Source organism: Chrysochloris asiatica, unplaced genomic scaffold, assembly GCF_000296735.1.
Source record: "Chrysochloris asiatica unplaced genomic scaffold, ChrAsi1.0 scaffold00417, whole genome shotgun sequence".
Taxonomy (NCBI): Eukaryota; Metazoa; Chordata; class Mammalia; order Afrosoricida; family Chrysochloridae; genus Chrysochloris; species Chrysochloris asiatica.
Window position 1 is genome coordinate 856,207 of NW_006408935.1, and position 12,875 is coordinate 869,081.

The 12,875-nt window shown below is 48.2% G+C and overlaps 1 protein-coding gene across 1 annotated transcript in view; it reads left to right on the forward strand.

Moving 5' to 3' along the window:
• The first annotated feature begins 1,055 nt into the window (after nucleotides 1-1,055).
• The window catches only part of LOC102842848 (leukotriene-B(4) omega-hydroxylase 1-like), a 552,783-nt gene continuing 540,963 nt past the window's right edge, over nucleotides 1,056-12,875 (forward strand). Inside the window, exons 1-2 of the mRNA XM_006876825.1 lie at nucleotides 1,056-1,217; nucleotides 3,609-3,618. Of these exons, the coding sequence (XP_006876887.1) occupies nucleotides 3,612-3,618 (7 nt within the window). The 5' untranslated portion in view covers nucleotides 1,056-1,217; nucleotides 3,609-3,611. The remainder of the gene's footprint in view (nucleotides 1,218-3,608; nucleotides 3,619-12,875) is intronic.

Genomic DNA, 12,875 nt, shown 5'->3' on the forward strand with positions numbered 1-12,875 from the left:
AGGCTTGTTTTACCAATCCCTATCCTCTCCTGCAGAGCCTGCAGGTGACCTGTCCCACCTGGGCTTTTCCTCCTAGAATCTGATCCCTGTAATCCTCTGTGAGACTGGAGTCTTTGTTTCTACTGCCCCCTGGGTTGTCAGGATCAGATTCCTGCCAGGCTGAGTGGTGTGAGCCAGCATCTTCCTGTCCTTGGGCCTCTGGACTCCTGCTCCAAGAAATGGTGTACAACCCCTCATGACCCACACATGGAGAGGAGACCAGTAGATGGCTTGGGGACCCTGAACCCTCAAGTTCAAGCTTTTACCTGCCACTTCCTGGGCTTGGAGTGGTTGGGGCAGCTGAAAACCTAGGACCCAGCGTCACCTTTTCTCCTGATTGGAGCAGTGAGGTTCTGGGTCTCAAGATTCCCACACATGTGGCCTTGAACTCGTTCCTCTTCCTGGCCCAGCCAGGTGTTAAACTGGCTGCCCACAGGGAAGAGACAGCCAGGCCTGCAGGGATTGGCTATCTCTGATCCTCCCCAGCATCCTCTGATTAAGGGTTGGGCCAAGGACAAAAAAGTAGCAGAAGAGAAGGAAGAGGAGTTTGTAAGCAAACAAAGCCCTGCGGAGAGGAGGTGCCAGGCTGGGGAGATCCCGCCTAGAGTGGGAGGGGTGCTGCCCAGGGCTGGATAGGCTCTAGGGAGTGAGGTGGGGGCTCTGGGGGATGGGTGGTTACTGGGTAACTGGAGGTCCTGGCAACCTGCCACTATCTGCCGGTTGGGGCGGAAACTTTCAGGCCTCTAACCACCTCTCTCTCCCTGTTTCTCTCTCTCTTCCAGACTCCTTGTCCTGGCCTTTGTCCCGTCGCTGGCCCCATTCTTATTCATCTCTGCCTCGCCCCTTGTTCTGTCCACAGAGTCTACACCCTTGACCCCTCCCTCTATTTTGTGCTCACCCATCTCTGCTTCGGTGCTCACCATCAATAGCCCTTCTCCTTGGCCTGTAGGATGTCACTACTGAGCCTGTCATGGCTGGGACTCTGGCCCCGGACAGACTTCCCCTGGTTGCTCCTGCTGCTGGTTGGGGCCTCCTGGATCCTGGCCCGCATTCTGATCTGGATCTACGCCTACTATGACAACTGCTGCCGCCTTCGATGTTTCCCGCAGCCCACCAAACGAAACTGGTTTTGGGGTCACCTGGGCCTGGTGAGTTGGGTGGCAGGATGCATCTGAGATGTCAGGACTTTGTGAAGCAACAGGGGTAGAGTTCAGAGGGCTGGGTGAGGTATAGGATAGTGAGTAGTGCAGGGGCAGTGAGGGAAACCCCTCTACTCCTCTTCTTTCTGTCCTGTGCCCTCCCTCTTGCCTGAGCCTTTTCTTTAACTCTTACCTTTGCCAGCTAGGCCTACTTTGGATCAATTTTCCTGTCTGTGTTCCCTCCATTAGTGTACTTCTGCCTCCCCTGAGGACCTTCCAGGGCAGGCTGGTCAGAGCTAGAGGCCCTGATTGTCCCATCGCCTTACCTTGAACAGGTGGATCAGGGACACTGCCCAGGGCCTCTTCTTCCTGTCCAGCACACCTCTCCTGGCCTCAGGTACCCACCCTTTCCCTCACCCACCGGGACCCAGCTGAACCACAGGAGGGGTATAGGCAGTCTTTCCACCCTTCTGCTTTCTGGAGAACAGCTTCTTATTTCAGCCCTGACCCCCAGGGTGTCGTAGTGGGCCCTGTATCATGATCCAATAAAGGTTGACCACTTCCCTTTCCCTTTTGAGAAAACATCACTCTGCCCTTTGCCTGAATGGTCAAGTTTCCTGAGAGAGGATTCTGCACCCACCATCTTGACCTTATCCTCAGAGGCCTGTCTCCCAACCTGTGTGGGCCTCCTGTTGCCACATACGCATCACCTCTAAGGGCTCCATCTCCAAATACCATCAGGACCAGCATCGCATCCTCTGATCACAACCCATCTCCTCCCTTTGTCCTTGTTCAACACCTCCCATTTTAGACCCTTCAGGGCTTCCGTTCCAGCCCAACACTTCTTTCTTGACCCTGTTTCCTTGCATACATCTGGTTTAGCTCCCTCAGTCCATCACTTGTCTGTGGGCTGAAGTCTTGCTCTTTGGCCTGTGTTGCAAGGCCATTTGGAAATGTTGGTGTCTCCAACATGCAACCTGCTGGAGTCACCTTGGATGAAGCCCACCACTCCTGTGCTCTGAGCCTTGTCCAGTCATGTTGGACATGGACACAGAGGTGACCTGGACGTCCACCCACCTTCAGTGTGTCTCATTCTCATTAGTTCTGGGCCAGTCTGCTCTGTCATCTCCACATGAACTAAGCATGGTCTACTCTCAGTGTTTCAATTTTCCCACTTCTCTTCAACCACCCCAGTTCCATCCCTACCTCATCATGCTGGGATGACCCACGAGATGACCCACAGATGGCCAGGACTTCCTTCATTTCGTCTCCCGTCCAGCTGACTGATCGAGCCTTCCTGGAGCCTCTTCTCTGACTTCCAGATGCATTCTCTTGGTCTCCCTTTCCCTATCCATGACTCTTCTATATCCTGTCTTGGCTTCTCCTTTAGTCCTGTGGGCCTGGAGGGGCCTTCTGTAGTTCCTCTGTGAGGTGACCACCTGCGTTGCTTGCAGAGTTTGGCTGATTTGACTCAGCTGGTGACCACCTACCCCCAGAATGCTGGATTATGCTTAGGTTCCATCTTGTCTTCTGTCACCCTGATATCATCTGGTTAGCTGTCAGTGCTGCACCCAGCCATGGATGAGAGTGGTGGGCTCCCTCCTGGCTGAGAGTCTGTGTGGTGCCTGTAGGACCCAGGACCCTCCTCCTTTGGGCACCCCAGGCCATCCTTATCTTTCATCTATTTGTCTGGAGAGGACTTAGACTTCAACTGCTCTGGAGGAACCCCAGTATTGAGGAAAGCTCAAATCTGTGTGGTTAGGGCTGGGTCAGAGGAAGACCTTCGGGACCGTAAGAAGACTTCCTGGGGGAGGGGCTGTAGGAAGGAAGATGGATTTTTTTAAGCCTAGAAGAACAAGACAGCAGAAAGAGAGCAAGGAGCACTTTTGTGAGCGTCTAGAAGGTGTTCAGTGGAGGGCTCAGTAAAGAGGGAGACAAAGGCAGAGAGGAGAGGCCAACGGGAACATAGCAGGTATGCAAGCAGGGGAAGGTTGTAGCGAGACCTGCAGATATGAAGCACAGCTGGGGCCCTGCACAATGGAAGCACCCAGGGACATGTGGCCTGGGATGCTGATGGCTAGGTGTGACCCTGGTATGGCACCGTAGGATAAGCACCAGACTGATAACCACAAGATTGGTGGTTCAAATCTACCAGCTGCTTCTTGGGAGCCCTATGAAGGGTTGCTATGAGTCAAAACCAACGCAACAGCACTTAACAACAACAATGGGGTGGGGTGCTGTGGACAGGGGGTGACTAGCTGGGAAGCTGGGAGGAGGGATAGGGGACATTGGTCCTTGGATCTCTGACCTGTGGAGATGAGCATTTGGAAGCCAAGCGCTGAGCCCTGTTGGTCTTATGGTGAATCCAAGGGGCTGAGGTGCCTGAGGGAACTGCCCAGAAGAGGTGGACCCCTCTGGGACCCAGGAGAGAGGATGGGCCGTGGAGGATATAAAAGCAGAGATGGGGATGAAACTGGATTCTGAGGGGACAAGACCCCAGAGAGAGGAGAGTGCAGGCCTGAGCCAGGAAGCCCAGCAAGTGAAGTGCATGAAGATGCTAGGAAGACCAGAAGAGGGGTGTTCTAGAGACCAGAAGGACAGTGCCTAGGGCTGTGTTGTTATGCCCAGAATTCAGGGTCCCCAAAGACCACCCAGGAGCCATGTACCGATGCAAATACATAAGGGAAGTTTATTCAAGCTCGAGCCAGGTCTCTAACCTTATCCGACGCATCGGAATAGGGAAAGAGCCCCGAATTAATTGTCTGCAGGGTTTTTATAGAGTTTTCAAACAGCTCAGGTTTCTCAGCTTTACAATCTTTGGATTGGTTAACAATTGGCAAACTATGAGATGTTACAGTTTAATTGGTCAGGACTGGTGGTCTTCGTTCTTAGGCTAGGGTAAAGGAAAACATCTGGCCTCTGGCCTTGAGCTGCCTGGCTATTTATACATATATCATTTTCTTGGAGCTAGAGGACGTGTTCAGGCTAATGTACAGAATGGAGATTGACCTTGTCTCTCGAGGGAACTAAAAACTGAGGCCTTGTCTATTTAAAATGCTTTCCTGAGCCTGACTAGAGTTTAGTCAAGCAGTCTCTAGGTAGGCAAAATCAGGTAAAATCAGTTTGGTCCTTATAGTGCCTTTGTCCTTCTTTCTTCAATTATCTGGTTCTCTCTCTCTCATTTTTGTTTCCTCCCTCAATGTCACTATTACTATGGTTTGCAATCAGCTGTTTACATAAAAAGAAGCTCTGGTAGCGAAGTGGGTTACCAGTTGGGCTGCTAACCTCAAGGTCAGCTAGTTCGAAACTACCAGCCGTTCCACAGGAGAAAGATGAGACTTTCTACGCTATGAGTCGGAACCGACTCCATGGCATACCACCATCACTGCTCACATAAAGCTTGGCAGTTTGAACGCACTCAGCAATGCTGCAGAAGAAAGTCCTGGCAACCTGCTTCCATAAACACAGCAGCCAAGAAAACACTGTGGAGCACCGTTCTGCTCTGACACACTTGGGGGAGGTCGCCATGAGTCAGCATCGACTCAAGTGCAATTTTGTTTTGTTTTTTAATCTCTTTTTCTATCTCTCCCCGTGTCTCGGATGGTCTCTGCTGCAGGCAGGTGTCTCTAGTAGTTCCGCTTATGTAGAAACCTGCCTGGGGCATGGGTGGTGACTTGCTCAGAGATTTCTGGGGGCACTTCCCAGGAGTGCGTGGGTGCTGCATTCAATAACTGACTGATGTGGGGAGACAAACACCTAGTCCCCTTGTTCAAACAAAAACAAATGTGCCCCTGCTGCCACTGAGTCTGCCCTTGTGTGTTAGAGTAGAAGTTTGCTCCATCGTTTTCTTGGCTGCTGACTTTATAGAAGCAGATCACCAGACCTTTCTTTCATGGTACCATTCAATGGGCTCAAACCTCTCCCCTCCCCTTTAGTTAGTTGTTGTTAAGTGAGCTTCAAACCAACCTTGTGGTCCAGTGTTTCTCCTTCAGTGCCTTTAGGTTAGAGTTGTTGTTGTTAAGTGCCGCTGAGCCGGTTCTGACTCATAGCGACTCTGTATAGGTTTCTGAGGACCAGCTAGTGAATTTGAACCGCCGACCTTGCAGTTCAAACTGAACTTGTGGTCAAGTGCTTATTGTAAAGCACCACACCAGGACTCTGTTAGGTTAGTGTTGTTAAGTGTCGTCAAGTCGGTTACGACCTATATAGGGTTTCTAATGAGCTTGAACAGCTGACCTTGCAATTCCAATGACTTTGCAGCCCAGCTCATTAACCCACAGTGCCACACTGTTGACGGCAAAGCATTTACACCACTCAGGGACCTTCCCTTCTCTCACAGAAGTGCAACTCTGGATGTCACTCACCCTCCACAGCTGAGGCAGGATTCCACCAGAACCCACATCTGTCTGATTTCTTCTTCCCACATCCTTCGGCTCCCCTTCCTTACTTCCAGCTCCTTCTGAGAGCTCTTCTTCAGTAAGTCATGTGACCAGGCACCTCCTACTCAAAGCCTGCTTCTGAAGAATGCAAACTAAGACTGTCCCTCAGTCCCTCAGTTTCTCCATTCTTGCCTGTCCGCCTCCTCCGTGAGTAGCTTTTACTCATGTTCCTCCCCTTCGTTCTCAGTCATCCCCCGGTAGGCTCTGGCCTTGGCACAGGTGTCTCTGGGCTGGGCAGTGTGTCCTCCTGCAGATCCCAGCTGGGGGCTTTCCTGCACGGCAGCAATTGTTGTTGTTGTGATGTGCCGTGGAGGCGGTTCCGACTCATAGCGACCCTACACAGGGTTTCCGAGGCTGTAAATCTTTACGGGAGCAGACCACCTCATCTTTCTCCCGTGGAACCGCTGGTAGTTTCAAACTGCTGACCTTGCGGCTCGCAGCCTGATTCGTAACCACTACGCTACTGAAATGCTGAGTAGGTGCAGCAAAGTTAGGGGAAGGGGTGGTCTTTACTTGACTAATGGGTTCAGATCATGGAGAAGAAATGTTAGAGGAAACAGGGCTGAGGAAGCATTGATGTTCTTGGAGGGTGTGGTGGGCTAAGAAAGGTTGTTTTCTGCAAAGCTGGGGAGGCTACTGGTAGGGGCTAATGGCCAGAGGCTGTGCTGGGCTTGGGTAGCAAAGAAGGAAATTGGATGAGGTGAGATTTTCTGTGAATTCACTTGGAACGTGGAAGGTGAAATATAAGGTATGTGTGTGTGTATGTATGTGTGTGTGTTGGGGGAGAGATGGGAGAGATGGTAGTGGGAGAAACAGAGAGACAAAGAGAGTGATGGCAGAGATAGAGGCAAGGAGAGAGACTGAAGGAGAGAGACAGAGAGATAGAGACAGAGACAGAGAAATAAAGATACACAGAGAGATACAGAGATACAGAGTTATAACTAAATTGTTGTTGTTGTTAAGTGCCATCGAGTCGATTCTGACCCATAGCGACCCTGTATAGGGTTTCCAAGGAGCAACTGGTGAGCTTGAACCGCCAACCTTGCAGTTCAAATGGCTTTGCAGTCTGGTGTATTAACCCACAGTGCCACACCAGGACTAGTAGAGTGAGTAAACGAAACACACTTAGAAATAGAAATGAGGTAAAGAGCTGTCTATGGAGAGGGGGCAATAGGGAGAGACAGAGAGACACATACGGAGAGACGGAGGCAGAGAGAGGAAGAGAGAGAGTGAGGGAAAGAGATAGAAAAACAAACAGGAAGTAAAAGAAACACACTGAGATGGGAAAGAAAGCGAAAGCAAGAGAGGCTAAGGATGCGAGGAGATAGGAAGGTGGGTGGAGAGAGAAATCAAAGCCATAGGGAGAGACTGACCAAGGAAGGCATAGACCAATAACCAAGGCAGAAAGGGGCAGGGAGCTGAGGTGGGGATGGCAGCAATCGAGGCCTCCACCAGGCTGCCATCAGCTTTGCTACCACCCCCAGGTCAAGAACAATGAGGAGGGATTGCAGCTATTGGAAAACCTCGGCCACTTCTTCCGTGACGTCCACCTCTGGTGGGCCGGGCCCTTCTGTCCCGTCCTGCGGATCGTCCACCCGAAGTTTGTTGCTCCCCTGCTCCAGGCCCCAGGTAGTTCTTCCAGAAGCTTCCTTGACCCCAGCCTTTTCTGTGCTCCTGCCCCTTGCCCGTCCCACCCCAAGACAGACCAGGCTGAGTAAGGGAACAAGCAGCATCCATTTGAGACTGTGCTCCACCCCTAAGCAGCTGAGTGACTCTGGGCAGGTCCCTGGCTCTCCAGTTGTGGACGTCTCTTTCATTTGTGAGGTGTGGAAACTAAGTAAAGAAAGGAACTCTACTGATTGAAAAGTTCAAGGAGAGTTGCCTTCAGGTGAAGCTGGAGCCAGGCTGCCAACAATACCATCAGGAATCTGTCCTCATGTCTTAATTGTGTTTTCTGCTATTACTGATTTTTTCTCATGCTGGTAAAGATGAGTTCCAGAATGCCATGAAAAAGCAAGCTCATTCCCACAGTTTTAGCAAAAGTTTCAGGGTAGGGTTCATTTTAACAGGCTTGTCTGGGTCACATGAACAATTCCTCATTCAATCACTATGGCCTGCTTACTGAAGGTCACATGCTCAGTTATGGAGAAGGGGGTGGTATGAGCTGGCCACCTTCCAACTATTTGGATTGAGGGTGAGGGAAGAGTGGTTCTACAAAGGAACATGGGGGACAAGTGCATCCACCCACCAGTATCCCTGGGAGGTGGACACTTCCTCATGAGGAAACTGAGGCACTGGGAGGCACAGTGACTTTGTCATGACCACACAGCCTATTGTAGTGTCCTCTTAGTTGGTGTACTCTTGGTTACCCCAGCTGCCTCCGTTGGGAGGGTCCCCAAGCTGGAAGATGACTTTAGGGGTGGCTAGGGCATTTGGGAGAAGATCCCCAGACTCCAAGATGGTCCATGGTGTCTGGGTGGACCTAGGGGGCTGTTCTGGGGGCTTGAGAGACCAGTGGCAGCTTTTCTTGGTGGGTGGAGCTCAGCATGGGGTGGTGTTTGTTATCCTCTGGTCTCTTTAAGACCCTAATTATGCAACTTCAAGTCTGGTGTCAGGGGTAGGATCCCGAGGAGGAGTAAGTCACACTGGACCATGTACAGAACACTCAAAAAATGAAAAAAAACCCTTATTACTCACTCACGGTGACCCCATAGAGCAATAGAACTACTCCGTAAGGTTTTCAAAGCTTGCCAACTCTTTCAGAAGCAGCTTGCCAGCTCTTTCTTCCAATAACCCTCTGGGTGGGTTTGAACTGACAACCTCTAGGTTAACAGTTACACCACCCAGAGGCTCCTATCTGGTACATTAATGGGAGCATACTGAAATCTTCTCGGAGGTTCATTTGCAGGGCACGTTGAGGTCATGTCAGATGTCTCAGTTCTGTGTCAAAACATGCTATGGGAATGCTAGGCATGTCATGTATATGAGACCATGTATGGCACATTGGCATGCAAACTGTCTCAGGTTAATGTACCTTTGGGGCTGTTCTTGATGTTTCAGAAATGTTGAGTGATGGAGGAGACATAGCAAGGCATGCTGGGACATGTTATTCCATGGTAGGGTGTCTTAGCCATTTGGTTGTACTGTAACAGAAAGATCACAGGTGGTGGGTTTAACAAACAGAAATCTATTTTCTCATAGTTTAGGAGGCTAGAAGTCTGAACTGAAGGTGCCAGCTCTCTTTGGAGGAAGATGCTTGTCTCTTCTGAGCTGCTCCTTGGCAGTCTTCATATGTCTTGACATCTCTCTTGTCCAATCTCTGCTTCTATCTTGTATTTAATCTTTTATATCTCAAAAGAAGTGGACTGAAGATAAACTCTACACTAATCCTGACTCATGAATATGACAAAGACAGTCCACTCCCAAATGGCTTTATAACCACAGACACAGAGGTTAGAATTTATGGCACATATTTTGGGGGACATAATTTAGTCTGTAATAGGGTGTGTCTAGCCTGTTGGGCTGTGTCTCTGTGGACTTTGACTTTACTCTTGCTGCTGCAGTCTGGTCTGACCCCCCCTTCTCCTTGCTTCCCCTACAACCCTTGTCCCCATTCCTAGGAAACCAAATCCAAACCCAAAGCCCCTCCCCTCCCCTCCTCCATGGCTCCTAATGGTCTATCTTTCATGTTAGTCACCGTTGCCCCCAAGGACATGTTTTTCTACAGCTTCCTGAAGCCCTGGCTGGGTGAGTACTTGGGGGTCTGAAGGGGGTTGGGAACAACCTTGGAATCCAGGGGAAGGTGCTATCATTGCCCACTGCTCATGGCTGCCCCTAATAGGGGACGGGCTTCTGCTGAGTGGTGGTGACAAGTGGAGCCGCCATCGCCGCCTGCTGACGCCAGCGTTCCACTTTGAAATCCTGAAACCCTACATGAAGATCTTCAACAAGAGTGCAAGCATCATGCATGTGAGTCCCATGAGCCCTGAGTCCCTGATGGAGCCTTGGTCTTGGTTTTGTAGTCCTGGCTCCTTTGGGGGTATTTTTTTTGTTTTTTTCCTGGTCTTTTATTGAGACTTTTAATTGTGAATTGAGGGAAGCTTTACAGAGCAAATCATCCGTTTTATATTCAGCAAGTTATATAATTAATTTCATCTCTAGGATTGCAATCCCCTTCATAGAATAACCGTTATCCCACTTCCTCCCTGTGATTCTTTTTCCCATCCCACCCTCCATGCTCCTTCCCAATCCTTCTGAACTTTGTCCCTAAGCAAATGGTGGCCTTTTGAGCTTAAATGGTTGCCCATTCTACGGGGAGCATACCTAACTATCATTTCTACCCTGTCCCCATATACCTATCTACCACAAGGTAAGTTCTGTTTTAGACCTGGATGGTAGCTGAGGGCTATAGTCTTGGGTTCCTCCAGTTGTCAGCGCTGTCTTTTTTTTTTTTTTTTAAATCATTTTGAGTTTTGGTTGACATTTCCTCTCATTCTATCCAGTACCTTCTAATGGGATCCCTTTCAGAGCAGTTGGCAGTGGTAGCTGAGCATCAGCTAGTTCTTCTTGTCTCAGGGTCATGGAAACTGATGTTCATGTGTTCCATTGCTCTACTGGACTAATTGATTCCAAGTAACTTCAACTTTGATCACTTTTCTTTCTTCTACACATGGAGAGACCAATAGTTGTACCTGAACTGGCCCTTCATGAGCTTTTAAGATTCCAGTAGCTATGTGGTCATGGGCAGCAGTTTGAAACTACCAGCTGTTCCATAGGAGAAAGATGAGACTTTCTGCTCTCATAAACATTAAAAAAAAATGTTTTATTGTGAATTAAGTTATACTTTACATGGGAGAATATCAGCTTTACATTCATCCTATTGTATATCGTTTCATTGCCATGGTTACAATCCCCTCCACGCATCATCAATCAACCAAAGGGTATACCCTGCAAGCCTGCCCCCCAGTCATCAGCACACAGCCCCTCTCACTCTCTGGGGTCTCGAGTCCCCAGCCACTCCATCTCTCCATGTCATTGTCTCTGCTTCATCTCTGGCGTCATTGTTTCTCTGGGTAGGGTCCCGCTCTCCATTCTTCTCCCTTGATGGTCCCAGGGACCTCCGCTCCTGGACTGCAAAGTCAATCACTCCTGTTGGGGTAGTTTTGAGGCCATTGATTTTTCTCCCTGAACCTCAGTTTCTTCATCTGTAAAGTGGGGATAATAATCCCCATTATGAAGGGTGTTCAAGGTGACTCAGTAGAATCATGTCCCTGACACATGCTCCAAACAACAACAGCAAAAACTTGTTGCTGTCGATTCCAACTCATGGAGACCCATGTGTTTCAGAATAAGACTGCTTTATTGGAATTTCAATGACTATAATCTTACAGAAGTTGATCTCTATGGACTCCTAGCGACTCTGTATAGGGTTTCCAAGGAGAAGCTGGTGAGTTTGAACCACGGACTTTGTGGCTCAAACAGACCTTGTGGTCCAATGCTTATCCTGAGAGCAAACTGTTGGCACCATCCAGAGTCCTTAATTGGTGTTTATTGTAGAGACCATCAAGTAGATTCCTGCTCAAAGTGGCCCTACGTACAACAAAACAAAAGCCTGCTTGCTCCGGCACCATCCTCACAACTGTAGCTGTGCTTGAGCCCAGTGTCAATCCATCTCATTCAGAGTCTTCTTTTTCACTGACTCTACTTTACCAGTATGTTATCTTTCTCTAGAGACTGGTTGCTTCTAATAAGATGTCCCAAGTAAGTGAGAGAAAGCCTCACCATTCTTGCTTGCTTCTGGTTGTTCTTCTTCCAAGACAGATTTGTTTGTTCTTCAGTCATTTCAGGCTATATTGAATATTCTTCACTGACATCCCTCATGGTTCAAATGTGTCAATTATGCTTTGACTTTCCTTATTCATTGTCCAGCTTTCACGTGCATATGAGTTGATTGAACATATCATACTGTAACTTGGGTCACCTTTATCCTCAAAGGGATATCTTTGCTTGTAACATTTAAAAAATAATAAATAACTTATTTACAATTTAAGTAGTCCATGTGACTGACTGTTATTAGGTACCATTCAGTAGGTTTCTGACTCATAGTGACCCAGTGTACAATGGAATGAAACACTGCCCAGTTCTGCGCCATGCTCACAACTGTTGTTATGTTTGAGCTCACACGTGTAACTAGTGGATACCACATTGGACAGTACAGTTCTAGGATGGTGAAAAAAACACAAGAAATACCTAACTTAAAAAATTTCTTTGATGCCCCTGGGTAGTGCAAATAGTTGGTATTTGACCGCTAACCTAAATATTTCTTTAAATCTTGTTGTAGATAGTTTATATGAAGGGGCTTCAAAAAGTTTGTGGAAGAATTCCATGATCTTTTCTTTTTTAAAAGCTTTTATTGTGAATTAAGTGATAGTGTACATGGGAGAATTTCAGTTTTGCACTCATCCTATTGTATTTTGTTTCACTGCAATGATTACAATCCCCTCCATATATCATACTTTAACAGTATTTGCTTCTATTCCTTCTGTGTTTTTTTTTAATGTAAAAAAAACCACTCAGAAATATATAATCATTTAAACAACCAAAGGGCACATTCTGCAAGCCTGCCTCCTGGCTGCCAGCACACAGCCTTTCTCTTTCCATGAGTCTAGAGTCCTCAATTGCTCTATCTCTCCATGTCATCATCTCTGCTTCCATCTCTGGTGTCGCTGCTTCTCTGGTTAGGGTCCCGCATTCTGCTCATGATCTTCTCCTTTGGGTCCTCTGTTCCTGGAATGTAAGTATTTCCCCCTTTATATTACACAACTTTTACCTTTACAGTTGTGGCAATTGCTATTAGTCATGATAATAATTACTATTGAATCAAAAGACTCTTATCCCCATCTCCTTTCATCAGACCCATCTAGACAAGATGAAAACTATTCGGTGGGAATTAGATCTTCCCCCTGTACACTCTGAAACTAAATTCCCTCTTGAATACTTGTAAGCCAGTCACTTCATGTCTTTATGCCCCCTGCCCCCCCCATTTTAGGTAGCCAATCTCTAAGTTGCCCATCCCTATCAACCCTGTATATAGAGGGGATAGGATTGACCCTTGATGTGAAGAGTCCTTTGCTTTTGGTTGGTATTTTGAGCTAGTACATCCATAAGTATAGGTCAAGTTCATCAAACTGTAGCAATTTATGCTTGCTTCCTTTATCAAATTTCTTTATCTTTCTCTAGTTGAGCTGTGGTCATCAAA